Genomic DNA, 20470 nt, shown 5'->3' on the forward strand with positions numbered 1-20470 from the left:
CGCTGGGCAGTCCACTGCTATCCGTCGTGCTGGCGATGAAGCCTGCTTTAGCCGCTCCTCGCACCCGAGAAACGTTGCCTCAAAGAACTGAGACATCCACGAAAGGAGCTTGAGAAGGACCCCAAAAAAAAAAAAAATTCTTTCGTTCGCGATGATAGCCAAAAGGCACGGGCTAGGCTGACGGGGCCTTGTCGCATGCACGGTGACATAACTGAGGACAGGGATTAGCGATAAAACTTATTTGTTCTGATACTAACTACGGAGTACGGAGTATTTCCAAGCGGCCCTGAGACTATATTTACAACTTCTTCCATTCCAGGACGTCCTCCGCTTTGTCGAAGCCCATGCGTACAGCATAATTATTCCCCATTGTCTCTCGCACACGATCCATCATCCAATACACTCTGTACGGTGTCTCGTTACCCGTCAGACCTTAGGCATGAGACGAAGCGTTTTCGTCTCTAAAGTTAACATTGATGGGATTACCCTCTAAGCATACCTCTTCCAGTCGAGGCATAGCCTTCCACGACAAAAAAGCGATTCACGATCATACTGTAGGTCGCATAGTCCCCGTATCCCAGCGACCCAGCCTCCTCAAATCGCAAAAGTTCGATAATTCTGTTTCCCCATTCCACTCTGTAGTCCACTCAGCTCAAGCGCTGAAGATATCCCTGGGCAATGAGCTTCTCAACGTCCCCCAGCCGAACATAAAACTGACTGTTCTTCGTCAAATTAATCGACCTGCACGTAGGTCAGCAATAAAATAACACTCCACGCCCTTACCTAGCCCCCCAACCCAGCAGAAAAACAGAAGAGCAAGACGACGAACAACATACCCATACTCCGTCTGCACCTCCCCCACATCTTTGAGCACCCTCACATCAATGAACAGATCCCGCGGCGGCTCCAAACTTCCCGTAAGATCCACATCCGTCCACTGGCCTTTATAACTCAGCAGCATCTCCCCATACAGCCTCAGGTACTCCTCCTCCTCGGGACTCAACACGTTCCCACTCCCACCACCACCACCACCTTGTTCCCCTCGTTGCTGTTCCTGCTGCCGCCTCTCCTGCCGATAATCCACCACATCCCACCCTTTCCAACACAGTTCCTCAACCTTCTCCACCCGCACGCGGTGATACGCCAACAGACACCGCTTGTTGCGGCGCATGCACAGGTGGTTGACGAGCAGAGCGCACGCCGTGGCCGGATCGGCGGACGGGTTGAAGGCTGGCGTGTTGCCGTCCTGGTCGCCGTAAGGGGAGAGTAGGTGGGTGACGTTCGCGTTGAGCTCGTGGACTTCGCCGATGAGGCTGCTCACGAGGTCTGTGTGGTGAGGGGGGACGTGCGGAAGGGATTGGATGCGTTTGGCGTGTTGGACCTGTGGAGGAGGAAAAAAAGGTGAGGGAGGGAGAGTTAGCTAGGAGGTGTTTGACTATGCTGGCGTTTTGGGGGTTGGTGGGAAGATACCAGTTTGTTTCCCAGGTCGCCGTACATGATGGCGAGGGAGGTTATGTTCTTGGTTGGGTAATTGGGAGAGATCAGCTCAATTTTAGGATTAACAGGCAATTACAAGATAAAAATTAATCATGAATGGAAGCTCTATATATATATATCTGTCATAAGATAATCATCATCATTGCGGCGTGGAGAGCTTTCATCAGTTCAAGATTGAAATAATATCTTTATTTGCTGTGTCGCGACGCGTTGGTAAAGTAGTATGTAGGCCAGGATAGGATGAAACACTCCTCAACCATGTCGCGGCCGAAGCATTCCGAACAAGCAATCAACATCAAACTTCGAAAAAAAATATTTTTCTTTTTTCGTTTTTTTTTCTCAAACTTATAAACGTCATATCTATCACCATGGCTCGTCAAAAATACCAAATCCGAAGCCGCCCAGATCCAAAACCCTCCAGACCAAAAGAAAAAAAAGGTGTTCAGACAGCCGCCTCCGGATGCACTGGCCGATTAGAAAAAAAATGAAAAAGAAAAAAGAAAAAAAATGATTGAAAGTCCCTGATCCGAGTTATCCAAATTTGTGATCAGAAAACCTGAAGGAAAGAAGACAGAAAAATGATATGATCATATCCAACCCGTCTTAGAAAACAAGGGGCCAAAAACGCCAGGCAGCTCTCAAGAAAAGGACTACATACACACGCCGTGATATCCCATGTTCCATCACATCGCATCTTGCCCCAAGCCCTGGCGCGTAAAAAGGGAGGTCACAAAGGACAAAGATCAAAAATGAGACAGAGAAAAACTCATGCCTACCAATGATGTAAAGGGGAAAAAGAGAAAAAAAGAAAAAAGAAAAAAGAAAAAAGAAAAGAGATATTCGCGCTCCCAAAACAAAATTTGCTAACCCAAGAAGACAAAAAAAGAAAAAAGAGACATTTCCCATGACCAGCAACTCCCATTCCTTTCCCCGTTCCCATATCCCTTTATCCGCAAGTTGCGTGGAGTGAAGAACACAAAATGGAAAAATGGAAACACAATGGAAGAAAGAGAAAATCACATCAAATTCAAAGCGGATCAGTACGTGTGATGCCCGGTGAGCCACTGGTCGAACTCCTGCCCAAACTCCTGCTTGACAGCCTCGCCGTTGTGTCCCTCACCCCACACATCGCGACTCTCCATCAAGGGCGCACCATGATGGAACCCGGTCTGCTGCGCATGTGCGGACAAATATTCCTCTGCCTGCTGCGCCGGGATGCTGGTTGGAACATAGTGCTGGGTTGTCGGGGGCACCTGCCAGAGATTTAGGTGGCCAGGATAGCTACCTGCTTCGGTGACGGATTGCTGCTGGTGGTGACTAAATTCAAGGAGTTGGGGGTCGACCTGGGTGGAGTCTTCAACGGTTCGACTGGGTTGTGTTGGAAGGAGGTCAGGATGCGGGTTTCCAGGGAGGCCGTTTAATGTTCCCTGCGGCTCATAGGATACGCCAGGGACACCCATCTTCTTGTACGTCACATCCTCAATGCCGGGACCTAGCACGCTCTGGTGGATTGAGGGCTGGTAGTAGTGGCTCTGCTCTGGCGGTGATAGAACACCGGGAAGGGGCCTTCCTGGGTTGACCATCTCCCACGATGACCGATTGATATCAGAATGATGCATATACATATCACCGTTGGGGTGATCGAACGGGGTTGAAGTGCGACTTTCATAGCTGCTATCCTTGTCAAACGGAGTGGAGGTACGACTGCCAAATCCCTCGTCGGCATCGGAGCGACTCGGCCAGGTACCCACTGGGCGTGAGCAGGCAGGAATGTCGAACCCGGCGTCATCGAGGTCACTGTTCTCGTCATCCTTCGTCGCCGTTTGTTTCTTCTTTGGGGTATTCTGTGTCTTGTTTGGCGCAAACTTATAGTCTGGATGAGCCTTTTGGTGGTTATCCCGCTCAATCGTAGCGTATCCCTCGTATAGGTCTCTAATCTCCTTCGGCTCAAGCGGCCAGCTCTGGCCAGATGCACGCGATACCACCTGATGGTTGTTTTGCGCACACCATTCCTTTGTTCGTTCAGCATACGCGGAGCGGTACAACATGAACGAATTCATCGGCCTCGCGATCTTTCCGTTCTTTGCGGCAACTTCTTTCCGACGCACTTCAGCGGATCTATTCACCCAGGCTTTCATGTCGCGGATCGGAATGTGTACCATGTCCTTGGTCAGCACGCTCAGCGGCGCAGTGATGATTAGGTTACGCTTGTCTGATCTGGCGGTTCTTGTGCGTTTTCTGACTCTCGTCATCCTCTGAACTCTGCTCTTATCGGCCTCTTGGAACTTGTGCATTCCTGTTGAGCCTCTGGAGGAACTGGACCCTCCGCTTCCGGTTCGTCCCATATCTACGGCGTGATGCTGGTGGTGCTGGTTACCCGTGAGCTGCATGGCGCGGACGTAAGTCTGATAATTCGTAAGTCAATCCCTCTTTTCTTCCGCATTGAGCAACAGCTTGTCAACATACCAATTGAGGCACCGAAGTTATTTGTGGGAACTCTGCCCCGGGTACACTATTAAAGGCGCCGGTCTGTGGGTATCCGGCCTTTTTTGTTTCGTTAGCCAAACGAACGACATCCCATGGCTTTACGTGCATATGTCAAGACCCGATAACTGCCACTTACCATCACTTCAGTGACATCCCTATTATCCACATCAATTTTTGCAAACGGGTAATCCTGTCTTGCGTACATGGTTGTGAAAGGGTGATGGTTCCGAAGGAACGGAGACTGTAGTGTATTATTCTGGGACAAGTCGTGAAAAGGGTTCTTGATTTCACCGTCTGCAGATGGTGGAGGTGAAGGAGGATGCTGATGGTTCATTATCGTCAAAGAGCCAGACAAGCGTGCTCTTTCGTGGATTAAGTCCTTCGAGGGTCAATGAAGGATTTGGTCGAGTTCTTATCTTTTTTTTTTTTTCTCTGTGCCTCTGCTTCCCGTTCAAAGCTGGAAGTTGTTGATAGTATATCTTCTTTTATTTTCTTTTCCTTTTTCCTTCGAGAACGAGGGGGTCTTAAGCTTCCTTTTGAATGAAAGCGAAGCGCACTACGATTCACAGAAGCGAATTTACTGCGGCAGGTGAATGGTCAGAATAGGTCGCCTGAAGTTGGGGGGGAATCCCGTTGCAGAGCCCCAGACGTGACTGTCAACGGAAAAAAGAAGACAATGGTGCCAGCACGTGCTTGAGGTTGGAAAAGCAGCCTGGTCCGGGCGGCAGGTTTTTCGTTGAAGGCGATGGAGATAGTGGCGAGTGGATGGCGCAGGTTGAAGTGTCAATGGCGGAGTCGTTTTCTGAAGGAAATAGAAAAAAACGGTCAATCCATTGAATCAAACGACTGTGAAAGAAGAAGAACCTGAATGCACAGATGCTGCACTAAAGATACCTTTTTGAAGAAGTTGTCGGCAGATGCCCTCTTGGCCCTTGCCTTGTTTCGAATCACTTCCACGTGGCGGAATATGCCTTATACTCGCCTTGTTGTGCCTGAGGGTGTATGAGTGTCTGGGCCTTGCGTCGCTTTATCTTCAAGAGGATTGTGGTGAATCGGCTTTTTTTATTTTGTTTCTTTTATATGTTGAAGCAACGTGGGATTTCTTTGCCCACGGATCCGGTTGACGAAGGACAAACCAAAAAGGGGTCCTTGGTTTGAGTTTCTGCCGCGCGATAAGAGTATCTATTATCCTTATGGACCGTCAGGAGTGATCTGGTTGACCCTGACTTGTCAGATGCGTCTTCTTTTATTTTAGACAAAACAGGGGCTGCTGCCAACGTCTCCAGGGGAAAGCTGAAGACAGCAGTGGGAGGAGAGCGAAGAAGCGGACTTTTGCCCGGGAGCGATATCTCCAAAGACAAAAATAAGAGAGGTTGAAACAGGAGCTTGGCTGAGTAACGGGCTGCTTTCGGGAGGCACCGTCTCGATCATCCGGGTATGTGAGAGGAGCTAAACCCAACTAGCGAGAAGGAATCTGGGAAAGCTGTTTTCTATTCGCAGTTTTACCCTATGCTTCCCCTAATAGACGCGGAACAGGGACTGGATCAGAGACATGCAGGATGCGACCGCCCGAGCATGTGTCTATTTTAGTCTTCTCCCAGAAGAGGAACAGGCAATTTGTCCTCTCTCTCTCTCTTTCTATGCTTTTGGGAAGCTGGTGCTAAGACAATTAGCAAATCAACGTCCATGATCAATGGATGCAAGGGAAAAATATTTGAAGGTACTCTGCTTCCTTGTCTATTGGAAGCCATTCTCCTGCAAATTACCCCCAACTCCCATGTGGGGGAAGCAGCAGCAGGTGGCTAGAGGTCCTAGCTTGCTTGTTGTCTTTCTCCAGTAACTCCTGGATGCTTGTACTTGTGCTCGTGGATTGTTGTGGGGAGAGGGGGTAGGAAAGTTCAGGAACGTGGACGGGGAGATGTTCTTTGTATGGATATGAGATGGAACATCTTTGTACTCACCCAACTTTAACGGAAGCAGCTTGTTGCTTTGAATGTCTCTTCAGGAGAGTGCTTTGTCTCGAACTGTTTGTTTTTGAAAGTCTTTCTTCTCTGATTAGCGGTCCTTTTCGCCTTTTTTGTCTTTTCTTGATGGTTTGCGGAAGTGCTGGACAGGAGCAAGCGAGAAGGGGGAATGACTACAGGATCAGAATGGAGAGCCAGCGACCAAAGTCGGAATGGAGTGAAAATAATGAGAGAGGAGAAGGGGAGAGCAGGCTGTATATGCGTAAGACCGACAATATATATGTATGATATGTGGGATATTGGTAGCTAATTAATACTCCCAGATCAACAGATCGAGGGTACGGCGAGATGGGCCACAGCCAGAGACCGAAGTAGGTCTTAAAAGCAAAATAAGAAAATATTTTTAAAAAAAAAAAAAATGAAGTACCAGAGATCGAGGGTAATACAAGCAAGGAGGGAAAAGAAACGAAATATTAACGCCAATGCCGGGGGTTTGGTTGGCCTGGAGTGAGTGGTGCGTGTTGATAGCCAGGTGAGAGAGAGCGGCTGGCACAGACACACACACACACACACGCACACACACACACACATACACACCCAAACAACGCGCTCAAGAGAGGGAGAAGATGCTGAAATTGAAGAAGGCCAATCCACCGAGTAGAGGATGGATCGACGGGTTCTGCTGGGACTTACATTAGTCTGTCTTACCGGGCCCACCCTCTGGCTAGCTCCAACGGATTTCTGGAAGTTTGGGTCGTTGGGCGGAGTGGAAGGAGAAGAGACATGTATGGATGCAGGACGAGAGAGATCAAAGTTTGGGCTGGGCGGTCTGTGTTCATGCAAGGAGGAGGGAGCAATGCGGTGCGGCAGCCGGGGAGGTGCAATTGGGGAGAGAGCAACAGCAGGAGACAGGAGAAGAAGCACGAGAAGAGCATGCAGTCATTGACGTTTGTTGTGTTTGATCGATGCAGTGGTTGCTGCGGCACAGTGGTGAGGACCAGCAGCGACGGCAGCAGCAGCAGAAGAAGAAACAGCTTGTTTAACTTGCTGCAATAATATAATGCAGGTTGGGGGAAGAGGGAAAAGAGGATTTTTTTCTTTTCTTTATAGATATGTGTGTGTGTGTGGGTGTGTGTGTGGACTTAAGGTGTCGCTGTTGGGATGATTTGCCTCTTTGCTCCCGCTTCCATGCCATTCTGCTCGAAGCAGACATGTCCAGTGTCCGGGCTACACACTACGAGGAAGCTGTCTAGTGCCGGGGATCAAAGTTGGAGCCGTCAACGTGCTAGTTTGGACATAGTTGCGATCTTTCCCCCCTTCGCGCTCGTCTGCTTTATTACCGCTCATATTCATTGGAGAGCGATCGGGTCGCCAGCAGAGTAGCGCGAAGATAGAGTTGGCAAGTCCCCAGATTGAGTTGGCGAGCTAGTCAAGAGACTGTCCACGGTCGACAGGAAGTTACCGACAGAGACAGTCGAATATGTCAGATCTTCTCTGCAAAGGCGAAAAAAAGACCAAAACGGGCCATTTTTGGGGGCCGCTGTTATTAATAATTTTGGATCTTCGATCTTTTTTTTTTTTTTTTGGCTTTGGCAGGGACAGATTTACAAAGACGTTTGAAAACCGCTGAGAAGAAGAGGCGGCTTGGTTGGTCAACACCTCAACCCCATCCCGAGAGTAGAGGTCAATCTCAGATCGCGGATTTCCCTGGTCTGGTGCCAGGATCATCCCTGTCGGTGCGCCATCTGACAGTGATCGACACGCTGATTCGATCGAGCGCAAACTAAACTGGAACTTTGCATTAACCACTTGACATTTTGTGAGCTGGCCAAGACGGCGTCTGTGTGTGTCCTGTTACTACGGCTAGGACCTGAACAGCGACAATACATGTCAAGCAGCCGTCAAGAAATAGAGAGAATGTGTCGCTTCCGTCCGTTGTTGGCAGCTCGGGTGGCATCCGTCGGGCCTGCGACAGAGCAAGCTGGAAGGCGGGGATTTGCCCGTCCAGCCTAACTGACTAGGTCGAGAACGGTTAGACAGTTAGCTTAGTGATAGAGTTTGATTGAACCCCAATGGCAAAAAAAAAAAAAAAAAATTAAGGCAGACCAACAGACGTGTTGTTATAAATTGTGTGTATGTCCGGGGTACATCCTGTGGATTGCTGGAGATGGGAGATACTGTATATGTCATCTTCACCGAGGGCGAGTGGATAGTGGTTTGTGGTTATGACTGGCTCCCGGCCCGTCGGGTCTGAACTGTCCTTCCCGGCAAGCCATTTACCTGCATTAGCAAAGCCTGACAGACTGTGGGAGCAGGGAGTGCTGATTCTGCAGCGCGACGACGGGGCACGCACTGACCAGGCTTACACAGGGGAGGTGGATGGTGAGTGAGGGAAAAGAACAAAATTGGGACAACGCTTTTGTGGCAGGTGAAGGCGGGTTGATCGCAACGGACGGTGGATTGAGAGCGATGATGGCTGGCTGGGTTGGCCACTTGAGCAAGAGATTATACATACATGGGTCCATGGAAAGGATGAAAGTGAACTTTGCGGCAACACGGGAACCAACGGGCGGGGAGGCGGGTTGATTCGTCGACGGGCGGGGCATCGCGGGGGGGGAGAGAGAGAGAGACGAAAAGGGAAAAGGTTAGAAGGAAACGCACACACACAGACACACACAGACAGAGAGAGAGAGAGAGAGACAGTCGAAGAGACGAGGGACAGAAAGTGAGGGGAAGAGGAAAGAGGAGCCAGCAGAGTGAGTAGTTGATGATGAGGAAGGAACGGGACAAGCAAGCGCAGGAGCAGCAGGAATCAGAAAGAGCAGCACTAGCACCCAGCAGGAGGGGGAAGGCCCCGATCACCCGCAGCAGCTGCCCGTCAGGTGATACTGCTCGAAACAGAGGGATAGGGGAAGGAACCACGGTCGAAGAGCAGGCGGGGAGCAACAGATTCTGGCTTTCCCGCACGTACAGTATCTGTCATCGCTTGCCATTCCCAGCGACCCGGGTCTGTGGCCTTCCTCAAGGCAAGAAAAAAAAAATATGTAAAATAGGATCAACTCGGTGAATTATTGACTTAGTGGACTGGGAAAAACAGGTTTGGGGAAAGCAGCGTGGAAGGGGGGAAGGTATTATTACCAAGCCAGGCTAGACCGGAAGTTTGCGAGATATTTTTTTTTTTTTTAGCCAGATTGAACCTATCCGCTCCCTCGGGCCTGCTCTGATTGGTCGGGGGGCCGCCTGGGCGCTCTTTGTGGAATTGCCCAATGGCCACCCTTCGTCCAATTTCCGACCCTCCGATGTATGTATGTAGGGAGCTCCATGCGTCGTTTCGCCTGTATGTCTGTCTGTCTCTCTGTCGGTTCCTCTCTGTATGGGGTATTCGCGCGCTATCCTCTCCTGGTTGGCTAAGACTGTTGGGTGTGGGCCTCTTCAGTTCCGGGGCCTGCAAGCACCCATCGAGGTCTCTCGATCGCTCGCTTTCTTTTTCTTTTTTTTTTTTTTTTCCCGCGTGGATCTGGCGCTACGCCCGATCCGTCCAGCCCAAATGGTCCGTGCGCGCCCGGCACGTCATCCTGAGGCATTTGCGAAACATCGCACTCCAGTCGTCACCACAACCACACCGCCACCACCGCAACTACCACAACAACCACAACCACAACAACCCACGGCCGCTGTGGAGAGGATCCTGCCCTGTCTGACGGCGTTTCAAGGCAAACACACCCCCCTCTCCATTCCCGAATTGGCAACCTAAAGCCTTGCCCACTTGCCTATTTCTCTCTCCTTCCCGCCTCTGTTCTCTCGCTCTTCCCCATGTGAGCACCAGATAGCGCTCGTTCCTGCCGTCTGAATACCTATAATGCACCACCCGTGCATGCTCCGTACCTACCTAATAATTGATAGTTTTATATGGCTCGCGGGTCATTCTGAAAATAGCGCACCTGCCTCTCCTGGTTCGAATATATCGATCGCCGGGGCGCGGAATCGGCCGGGTGTCCTGGAGACCTGCGGCCGGCCCAGCTCGACATGCATCGTCTGAGCATTGTCTTGCATCCTCTCTGGGTGTTCCCCCCTAAAGATAGATCCTCAGTGCGTGCTCGCCGTGCTCATAACTGCCGCGCCGGCTCTCTGCCTGCCCGCTGGCGCCACTCCAACGCACACGCACATCCCCACATCCACACATCCACACACACACACACACACACACACACACATACGCGCGCGCCCCCGCTCTGTCACTTAAAAAACACGTCTGTGGCGCAGAACTGCTTCTTTTTGTCCCCTGCTGGCTGTAGCTGAGGCGTCGCGTCTAAGTACTGCACCTCCGTCAGGTAATGCATCGTTGGTATGTACCTTCTACGTCTGTATGTAAGTAATGTATATGTTCAGTACAACGTACAAAGCACTCCCGGCCGGCTTCTGGTCAGCTTCTCGTCTCGCTCGTACCGGGTGACGCCCGGTCCTTCCATTCCGCCGCAGCCACTGTCACCGGCACCATCGCTCTCCCTCCCGTCCGCATAGCGCGTTGCCGAAGCCATATTCGGAAGCTAGCCGCCTTTTCCCAGCCATCATCATCAATCACGTATTCCGCTTCCTCCCCCCATCCCATTACGGAGTACTTCATGAACCGCATCCATACTTCCGCCTCTTCTTCCCCCGGGATGCCTGCTCTGCCGCGGCCAACGGACGGCAGAAACTAATGTGCAGCGATCCGTTGCCTAGTGCGAAAAAGTTCCGGCTTGGCCCTGCAGGGCCAAAGAACCCCCGTTTCCCTCACACTGACTTTTACTATTCTTATCCCATATCCCCTATGGCTCCGGCTAGTCTAAGTATGCATGCAAGCGTTCGCAGGATGTATCGTGTTCAGCAATTGCCTAACCACAGAAAGGGGCAGCAGGACACTTTTCTGAGAGCCTCATTGGTCTGAGGACGCCGTATTGATGACGTGATTCCCGCTCTTTCAAGGTGAATGCCCCATTCTTGATCAGCGTCTCGTCTTCTAGAAGAAAGGTCTGCATGTACGTCACACACCGGAAGACAAAAGAGAGCGAAGATCAAGAGAAGATCAGAGTAAAAAGTTAAGGTAAGGGACTCTAGCGTGATATCTTCCTCCAGCCCAAAAAAGAAACAATATATATATATAAAATAAAAATAAAAGAAAATAAAAATATAAAAAATAAAAATAAAAATAAGAAAGAAAGAAAAGAAAAGAAAAGAAAAGAAAAACATACACTGCAGCGCCTGTTCTAAACCTATTCCATGGATCTTCCCCATGCGGCTCAGTGGATTGACGGTTCGACCAACGGCCTCCGGATCGGTGCTGGCTTCAACCGGTTCGCCCCATGGCAACGCGCTGCAGCCCATACCTGCAACGCGCCAAACAGGACTGCGCGCTCGATGAACATGTAGGCCGTCCATCTTCGCCACCCCAGTATCTCCAAGCTTGTCATTATTCTCGAGAATCCTCTTACCGTCCTAGCTTAGTGCACTTCAAGCGCATCCGTTAGAGTGTCATGCTTATCTTACTCGATGAGCACGGCCAGCCAGACAGGTCGTCCAATCCTCGTGCTAGTCTTTTCTATCGAACCCCGCTGAGTGAAGGGAAGCAGATAACGGCTCGTTTTCTACTGATGATGCCATCCTGCTTTGACTCTTGTGGATCATTTGTACTGGGGTCTGCGCAACAACAACTCAAAAATTATTTTTATACAGCTCCAAAGCTCCTCGAACCAACCACAGCTCTCCCACAGCAATTGGACTCTTGTCGGTTGTAAAATTGGCACACAGACAGAGATAGATATAGAGAGAGAGAGAGGGAGAGAGACAAAACTGCGGTTTGACTCTGAAACACCAATGTGCGTATCCTCTTTCCACTCCGCAGACTTGAAGCTACTGTGCCTCCTCCTTTCGCTTGATATCCGCCAATTTCTGATCCAGAAAGGCGTGTTCACGTGTGCCTAAAGAGTGACATCTCGCACTGACAAAAAGAGATCGTGTGTCTCAAGAACCTTGCACACCTTTTCCTTTTCCCCCATGAATGTTTCTCAGCCCGCGATGATCTTCCGGCCGTTGTGGGGGGTTGGGCCACCGCGGTAGCTCATTAAACCATTTCTGTGTCACCTTCCTTTTATTCCAGGACGTGTTGCCAGGATAATTTACTCAGAGCTTCTCTTAAGTCCATAATGGCGTAACTATCAGTCTATCTAGGTTACCGGGTCCGGCGTTGCCCTTTTCTGGCCGGATGAGGACGAGAGGGGAAGACTCGGTATATCAGCAGGGATTGGCGGATCTAGTTCATTTCTATTCGTTGCGCGTTTATCCCAGACAAGCCTCCGAAAGCTGGCCCTTTCAGTTTCCTCCGTGGAGTACTCCGCATGGAGTACCATTGTTTTGTGGGTTCACGGCCGATGTCGATGCCAAGCTTGAGAGTCCCTGGCGTCGATCGTTTTAGTGAGAGTTTTAAGTTAAGCTTGCTCCGGATCCCAACGAAGTTTCATCCGCGACAACGCTAAAAATAATCTGTTTGAGCATCTTTTTCCAACGCCCGTTTGCTATCGTTGCTATTCCTGTGCTAGTTTTCTTGGAGCTTCTACCGCGGGTAAATTAGAATTTTGGGGGCTCGTGAGCTCGTATCGCCGTCGACGATAGGATGGAGATATGCGGTCTCAGCTTTTCCTCAGAAACCGGCTGATCGCCCAACTAATGTTTGTGGATACAGATATGTATTTTCACACCATTCCTTCGACTTCACGGAGCCCTCCGTACTCCGCACTGCATCCGCGGCAAACGCCATCTCGAGCTCGCATTGATTATTCTTTTGTGTGAGATTTCCTCTGATTTGCCTCGCCTGGTCCCGGCAACCAGGTCTGCCCTTGAGCCATCGACCCGCCTACTTCCCGTCCTCCCAAACTCAGAAACAAAAAAGAAAATCAGAGCTATCATTTTGTTTGCCTTTGACTTGCAGACTTTCCCGCCTATCAGATTAATTATTTTTCTTTCACCCTTTGCAGGAACTGAGCCCGTGCGCCTTTTTTTTTTTGGCTCCCCCTTCTGCAGTACTATTTTTTCACTTTTTTAATTGGCGAACCACACTTTTGCTCCCAGCCGTCCAGCTTTGGAGGGGGGTTAAAAAAGCATGCAACCAAGAACAACAGTTTTTGCTTTTGTTTTAGATCATGACTCCTGAAGAACTTTAGCTTGTTTACCATTCGCCAGCGGAGGGCTCATTTCCGTCGAAAAAGAAGATCTCTTTTTCGCCCCAGGAACTCTAGGAACTCAGGCAACAGATGCGTCGCCGCAAACCGGGAGGGTCCCGTGCCCACAACAACTTGTTTAGACAAAAAAAAGAGAAAAAGAAAAAGAGGTAGAAAAAGGAAAATAGAGGGGAATCGGCAAAACTTTCCTCGTCGCTGCCCTGGGTCACCGGAGTACCGTTGGGATATCTTGGGAGTATGGCGTTGAGGTTGAAGTTTGTCGAGCAGATGAAAGAATCCATTTCTGTCTTGGAAGTTTTACCCCTGGAGGCGTGGGCGAAGAAAAAGACTTTGACTCTCCACGCCCATATGCGATGATGACGATGACGACGATGACGATGACGGTGGTGGTGGTGGTGGTGGTGACCGCGCGGTCGACCGCGGTCCGCTCAAGGGGGGAAAAAAAAAATAATTGTTATAATGCCACATTCTCACATGTGTCTCGACCTCATAGGCCTAACTACCCGACTACCCGGCCGCAGACGAGATGACCGTCGTGGTTGAACCCCGAGTCCTTCGATATGCAGTAGCTTGGTAAGCTGTAGATACAGATCCCAACCAACGGAACACTCTAATATGCAGTTGGCTCATTTTTGAAAGAAAAAGCGAAAGGGTTTGATGTGTACTCTGTAGATGAAACAGAGATGACGAATGGGTATGTTGGCTATGCTGGAAAAGGAGAAGCAAAGTTGTGGATTTGAACAGAAAATAACTCTTATTTCCTCCTGCTTCTTCCTCTTCATCTCCAAGTAGGAGATGTGCTTGTTGGGTTAGGTTATTGGCCATTTTGCAGATTCAATTGCAAAGATGCTATTATTACTCTATATGGAGTACATGGATGTTGCTTCTAACTTATCTGTCTTGTTTTGAGACTATGGAAGTTGGTCAAAATACCAGAGAAACAAACAACAGACAAGGTATCTTTCTACGACATGGGAAGCCTTGATGTGGTGATTCAATTGTTTGTCTGGTCGCGAAAGCTGTCTCTCCTGATAGTCCGTGCAAAAAGGGGGCTGCGTTTGGGCGTGATTCCTGCCTCGGTTCGCCCGAAGGGAGTGTTACCTCCTGAGTCATGGAATCGCAGGAATGACCAGTACATTTGATATCGGTGTCTCCCTCCATCCCACGTGTATACATGTTGACCTTGGTGGTGATAGGCGGTCTGCCGCGGCCGAACGATCTTTTTCTCTTTTCTTCCCTTTTTTCATTGGTTCAAAGCCTGCACAGCCAGGAAAGCGGCGATGGGGCAATCAGGACGAGTTTCACAGACTGTATGCTCCCGGCAGGCAAGGCGCGAACAAGTTCGAATTCTTGCTCTCCCTGCACAAGGGATATCAACCATATCCCTCCAGGATGAACGGGGTTGAGCAATGCCTGTGCAGGTATTCTAAACAGGGTGGAAGTCTTGCCCAGTGGTCGCACCTGTCAATGAGTCGTTGAATTTGAGCATCCCGCTGAAGCGGCCCGGCAAACTTCTCCAATCCCTGAGAGGGCGTACCCAACGTGCGCTGATATCATTTTCCTTTTCTCTTGATCAGCTGTTTCACAATGTGCGACACTGAAAATGGCAAAAGCCGGGGGAGAGAGATTCCAGATCTGTGGCCGCCATAACGGCCGGGCAGGTATTTAGCCCGTGGGAGATTGGCAAGGTGCCGTCATCCCCTTTTGTTTTTTTTTTAAAAAAAAAGTAACTCTAGATAATTCAATTGTTAAACGGGATCAAAATTTCTTTCCTTTTTTTTCTTTTCCTTTTTCTAGTGTTGGGGGATCTCTTGTACGACCATGGTGTGACGATATGCACCGTTTTTGAGGGGGCATGGCCCTATTGGCAAATCGTCGTATCACCATGGAGCTTCCCAGATTCGAAGCTTGTGAAGAATTACATACAAGCTCAGCACCGCTGGTTAGATGGCAGGGCAAAGCCCTCCAACTCCCCGCTACCTGTGTGATGGAGCTGTTTCCGTATTCTAACCCTTCACTACGGAGTACGTGATTTTGTTCAGGACCTGTTGGTTGACATCAAAACCCGCATCCCGCTCACACGGCGGTGTCTCTCTCGAAACGTATTCCAAGGGGGATATATTCGCAGAGTGTCGTTTGAAGCAGCCTTTTTTTTTTTTTTTTTTTTTTTTTTTTTTTTTTTTTCCGGTGGGAAATGGTCCCAAAAGGTTCGCTGCAAGTTTTTCTCCTGGGGTTCATCCGCGAAGCTGCCTCATGACACGTGTCAGTGGAGGGCTTCCCCGGCGAAGCACAATGGGCTGTATGGCAGTCCTCCCTTGTAGGGCAGACGTCCTGTCTCCGGGGAATGGTAGTCGGCGTGCGTGTCGCGTGGAATCTCCGCTGGCAGTGCCAGATCCTCCATTTTTTTATAGTCACGAGCATCTCATGACACCTTCTCCCGCCGACTCGCGACCGACTTGCGAATGTCGGTATCACAGAAGGCCATTTCAGGGAGACGACAAAACAAAAGCACACAACCTGGCATTTTTCTGCCCGTGGAAGCTTCTACAGCGTTGGATCTCCCAGATCACACTCCCAGTAGTAGCAAAGGCCATGCAATTTAGGAGACAGACTTGTGGGGGTGTCTTCGAGGAAGTGGTTCAGAGTGTCACGAAGAAGCCTCGCTGCAGAAAGTTTTGTGGGATTGCTTCGTCTCCACGGGCTTACCTTATCATCGTTTGGAAGCTTGAGAAGACCGGGGAGCTTGTAGCGAGTTACACGAGCGCTCTGGAACGGCGTACAAAAAGATCCCGGCGAGCTGGAGGAGTGCGTTGCTTCCTGCCACAGGGGAAGCGATTCCGAGGCAGCCGAGTAACACATCCGATATATCACAAGCTCGAGCATGAGTTATATATCTTAAGCCTAGCCTATTATAGTGAGCAAGCTTCTAGCCGAGGCGTTTTGCTCCCTTCGAGTGACAAGATACATCCAATAAGCCCTCCCTGTCGTCTGTTGGGTACCTCGCATATGTGTAGCTGTCACGATTGGCATGCCCGCGATGACGTCTTGAGTTACCCCAGAGGCCTATGCGAGGTGTCAACGTGTCTAAACATGTACTCCAGAACATACCTGGTTTACATCGGGAAGAAGCATAATTCGTCATTTATTTTATTTTATTTTTTTTCTTTTAGGGCGCTGTACACACCCTCTCCCGGGGCGTTCTCTTGAACCAGCGGGATAACCCCTAAGTAGCTACCGACAGCCGTGAACGAGGGGAATTTTCCATCGTCCCGGGAGGCCGTGCCCTTGGAAAAGTGATATTTTTGGAGTATTTCTTTTCCCACTTTCACCCAAGCCGTGGCGGAATTCGAGCCGCTCGGGCTGACCAGCGAAGCCTTCGCGGGTTGGAACCGTCTCGGCATGCAAGAGTCGGCGAGTGAGTTGTGTCTCTGGCCCGTTTTGGTCTCTCCCTCCCTCTATTCCCCCCTTTTATTCGGGGAACCACTCCATATGCATTATCATCAAATCAACAAGCGGAGATAAATGCACTGCACTCACGTTATGTGACTCGGCATTCTTTTCTAGCGTCGGAGCTGTAAGATCGGTTCTTGTCGAAGCGCTAGATTGGCGCTATTTAGCTACCTCCATAATTTCATACGTACCTGGTGCGTGTGGATTGGCAGCTTCCCCTGATGGCTAAGGTAGCGGCCTGGGTTGACATCCAGGGCGTATTCGGAGCAGCACGATGTCTTTGGGCGTGATAGACGCGAGGCATCCAGACGCAATAGGTCAAAAAGGAAGGGGGCCTTCCTTTGGCTCGAAGCAAGGACAGCAAAGTATCTACATTCATTCGTTTGTAGATATTATACATCGCCAAAAGGCCAAATGCATCGTAGCTGTGACCGTAACCATTACTGTACAGTTTAACTCTTCAAGGCCAGTATAGGGAATTGTTTGTCCTTCAAAGACTCTTATAGACCACAATCAGAGAGAAACAAAAAGGAAGCAAAACAACACCAAACAGAAAAAGTAGGTCTATCCTGTTCAATTCTCCATCCCAATGCAAGACGCCGAATACAAAAATGAGAAAGCCAACCACATGACGAAGTGAAGAAGATATTGTGTAAAGACGTACATGCTTTTGGTAGAAATGCATAGTGTATGTATTAGAAGATGTGACGTATTAAAGAAATGAGCATCGTGACGGATGTTCACGAAGAAAGATAGAAAAATAAAGGAAAACTGTCGTTCGTGAAAGGAGATATACATACTTCCAGGGACCAAACGAGCCTCGTCCAATAGCTCAAAGCTTTCCCAGCCGCTATGAGCAAGGAAAAGCTGGGCACTTATTTGCTACTGCCTCCACTAAACGATCTATCAATAGCAGCGCCCGCTTGATGTGGTAATGGCTGCGTGGGATGTAAAATAGGAGGCCGTGGGAGCGGGCTATCACTCGGACCTGACGAACGTGCCAAGTTTTGAGCCGAAAATTCCATTTCCCTCCGCCTTCGATCCTCCTGTTCAGGAGTCATGCTCTTAACCGGGGCTGGAATGGGAGCATCTGGAGATGATCGACCCATCAGCTTAGGGCTGGGGTGTAATTTCTGCACGGGAGGGAGAATAGCTGTATGTCCTATGTTGGGGGAGAAGGCCAGGGGCGCGCGAGGAGGTGACTGCTTCGTTGGGCTGAGACCTGACATGGCGACGGGCTGAGAATAATTAGGGGGAGGTGTGTGAGCAAAGGAAGCACGAGGCGTAGCAGAGAAAGAAGCAGAAGGGGTTTGGTTAACGTATGGGGAGCTAGCAACATGATGCGCTTGGTTATGGTTAAAAGGGGTGCTGGGAATGGCGCCGTCCGGGGTTGCTGACGGAGGAAAACCGGCCAACGGCCCAACATCACGATTCCCTTGCGTTGGAGACATAGATGGGCGATTCTGGATGGGGGAGCGGTAATTGCTATGGGCTGAGTAGGAGGAAGAGGGACGCTGAGAGTTGAAAGAGGTAGTTGTTGAGTGGGGTTGAGATGGGGTGGCGTAATGTTGGATAAATTTGAGCTGTGGTTCGGGTTGTTGCCCAGCAGAAACTTGGTGAGCTGGGAACCCTGGATGGCTGGGTTGAGCTGTAATGGGAGGGAGGCGTTGCGGTTGGATAGGCTGATAAATTGTCCCATTTTGCACTGGGCGTGGTGAAGGATGTGCTCCTGGAATCCCGTTCGGGATCATCTGAGCGGGAGAGAAATATGTTCCCTGGGGCTGCGAGATTGCGAGACCATTTACACCGGGATGCATTTCGGGAGCACCTGGAGGCTGCGACGCAGGGGCCTGAGCGGAGGGAGTGGGACGCGGTTTCTTGGGCTTCTTGACGGGAGACTCATCAGGCTGGCGATTCCGTTTTTCATCGTTGGCCTTGGTAGCCTCAGCGGATGGTGGCGACGCGGATGCCAGAATGCGGAACTTCAAGGGCGGGAGTTTCGGCCGTTTAGCGTCTTCAATACGTTGTTGACAATCCGCGCAGATGAAATGGAAGTCATCTTTCTCTGCCTCTTCCTTCGGGATGCGGAGACACTGGCTATGCTGCCACACGTTGCACTTTTCACAGGCGACGCTATGAGTGCCATCATCCAAGTTCTCTCCATGCACTCCACAGACAGAGCAGTCAAAAAACCATGACTCTTCACCCTGCAGAGCCTCGAGATCTTGTTTGCCTTTCTCCATCATGGCCTTAAGCTGTCGTTCTGAAAGCCTAGCCTCTCCACTCTCTAACTTCTTCGCTTGCTCTTCCATTTTAGCAAGATGCTCTTCGTGCAATCTCCTCTTCTCCTCGCGATCCTTGAGTCGTTGCTCTCGCGTCATGAGACGATAGATACGCTCTTTCTCAATTTGCTCCCTCAACTCTTGTTGCTTCTTCTCAGCGATACGCTCAGCCTCGTGTTTCTTTGCCTCCTCGGCAGCAAGAAGCTCTTGGCGTTCCTTTTCCTGCTTGTTTGCAATTCTACTAGATCTCTTCGCCGTCGCGAGTTTTTGAAGATTTATTAGTTCTTTCTCCCTGCGCTGAATCTTCTTCTGCTGCGCCTCTTCAGCCTTCTCTATTACTGGGATGACGTCGTTCACAATACGATCACGAAGAATTTGCTCGTTTGGATCCTTGGACTTTCGAAGCTTTTCGATAAATGCGTTGTATTCAGCAAGCGTGATAGCAATGCACTCCCACTTGTAGCCTTTGGATGGATCTTCGGTGGCGTCGCCGTTCGCTTGACCATCCTCCTCGCGCTTCACTTCATCTTCAGCGAGCTTCCTGCGTTTCGCAGCTCGCGCAGCTGCCCTCCCCTTTTTGGAGTTTGCTTTGGGCTTGGCAGGTCTGGGTGGCGGAATAGGAGGCTCAGTACGGCGATACAGTCTGTTATCATCGAGAAGGTAGTAGAGTCGCTCATCGCGATCATAGCCCAATTCTTCAATGCGCTGCCAAGCGATAGAAAATTAGTGAAGATATTCATATAGAAGGTAGCCAAAAAAAAAAGGTGGGGCCTCACCCATTGAGTCTGCTCCGTTTCCTTTTGTTCCGGCATCCTTTCGCGGAATTTCTCCGGGTTCCATAGCGTCCAGGTAGCCAGCTGCTGCAGGATGCGTATCTTTTCGAACATATCGAACTCGTGGAACTTCTTCGGCTGTTCTTCATCGCCGAATGGGTTTCGTCCGGGTGCCTTTGCGTTATACTGGCGGCGGGTGTATTCTTCGAAATTTTCTCGACTGTAAGGGCAGTGCAAGGACAGCGGTTAGGCAAGGATGAAAGGAACGAAAGTGGACATGGAATGAACGTACTTTAATCCGCGGTGCGAGGAGACAAACTTGAGTAGCGACAAGCCGATTTCGAGCAACTTCTCCGAGTGTCCAGGTTTCAGGCACTCGGTCTCCAAATCCTATCCAGATATCATAAAACAATATTAGAACCAACCTCATTATAAAGCGTTATCGCGAGAGAAAGGAAAAGTAGAGGGTCTCAGGAAGAGAAAAAGAAAAGGAAAAACGCCAGCGGAAATGAAAGATAAAATGGAAACAAAACGCGACTTTGAAGGCTAGAAGCCAAAGGGGAACGGAAAAAAAAAAAAAAAAAAAAAGGCCGTACCTCGATGTCGAAATCATCGTCTATCTTCATGGACTTGCCGAACAAGAAGATGTACTCGACGAGATTGGCAAACTCCCACATGTTGCGCAGCCGATGCAGGAGTCCCCCATGTTCGTGAGAAACGCCGGAATCCACAGCGGAGACCGAGTGCTCCTCCGTTTCCTCCCTGGCACGCTTGCGCGAAACCATGGTGGAAGGGCGGACGAG

At 50.0% G+C, this 20470-nt stretch overlaps 5 protein-coding genes across 5 annotated transcripts; all 5 read right to left on the bottom strand.

Annotated features, from left to right (window-relative positions):
- Positions 1-213: 213 nt before the first annotated feature.
- Positions 214-1570, bottom strand: PSF1 (DNA replication protein psf1). The gene is made up of 3 exons (XM_066125269.1): positions 1471-1570; positions 837-1381; positions 214-741 (listed from the first exon to the last, which is right to left on the bottom strand). The coding sequence occupies exons 1-3, from the start codon at positions 1495-1497 to the stop codon at positions 648-650; spliced, it is 666 nt and encodes a 221-aa protein (XP_065981351.1). The 5' UTR covers positions 1498-1570; the 3' UTR covers positions 214-647.
- A 156-nt stretch (positions 1571-1726) lies between these two features.
- D8B26_006711 (uncharacterized protein) lies at positions 1727-5624 on the bottom strand. Its single transcript, XM_003070156.2, has 4 exons — positions 4879-5624; positions 4121-4786; positions 3964-4041; positions 1727-3902 (listed from the first exon to the last, which is right to left on the bottom strand). Exons 2-4 carry the CDS (start codon positions 4316-4318, stop codon positions 2535-2537), a joined length of 1644 nt encoding a protein of 547 aa, XP_003070202.1. The 5' UTR covers positions 4319-4786; positions 4879-5624; the 3' UTR covers positions 1727-2534.
- A 2609-nt stretch (positions 5625-8233) lies between these two features.
- Positions 8234-8554, bottom strand: D8B26_006712 (uncharacterized protein; the record flags this gene model as incomplete). The annotated part of the gene is made up of 1 exon (XM_066125270.1): positions 8234-8554. The coding sequence occupies one exon, from the start codon at positions 8552-8554 to the stop codon at positions 8234-8236; it is 321 nt and encodes a 106-aa protein (XP_065981352.1).
- A 1629-nt stretch (positions 8555-10183) lies between these two features.
- On the bottom strand, positions 10184-10486 carry D8B26_006713 (uncharacterized protein; the record flags this gene model as incomplete). The annotated part of the gene is made up of 2 exons (XM_066125271.1): positions 10184-10304; positions 10395-10486. 2 exons carry the CDS (start codon positions 10484-10486, stop codon positions 10184-10186), a joined length of 213 nt encoding a protein of 70 aa, XP_065981353.1.
- A 6829-nt stretch (positions 10487-17315) lies between these two features.
- On the bottom strand, positions 17316-20452 carry D8B26_006714 (uncharacterized protein; the record flags this gene model as incomplete). The annotated part of the gene is made up of 4 exons (XM_003070157.2): positions 17316-19599; positions 19671-19887; positions 19960-20057; positions 20264-20452. 4 exons carry the CDS (start codon positions 20450-20452, stop codon positions 17488-17490), a joined length of 2616 nt encoding a protein of 871 aa, XP_003070203.2. The 3' UTR covers positions 17316-17487.
- Positions 20453-20470: the final 18 nt, after the last annotated feature.

This window comes from Coccidioides posadasii, chromosome 3 (genome assembly GCF_018416015.2).
Source record: "Coccidioides posadasii str. Silveira chromosome 3, complete sequence".
In the NCBI taxonomy this organism is placed as follows: Eukaryota; Fungi; Ascomycota; class Eurotiomycetes; order Onygenales; family Onygenaceae; genus Coccidioides; species Coccidioides posadasii.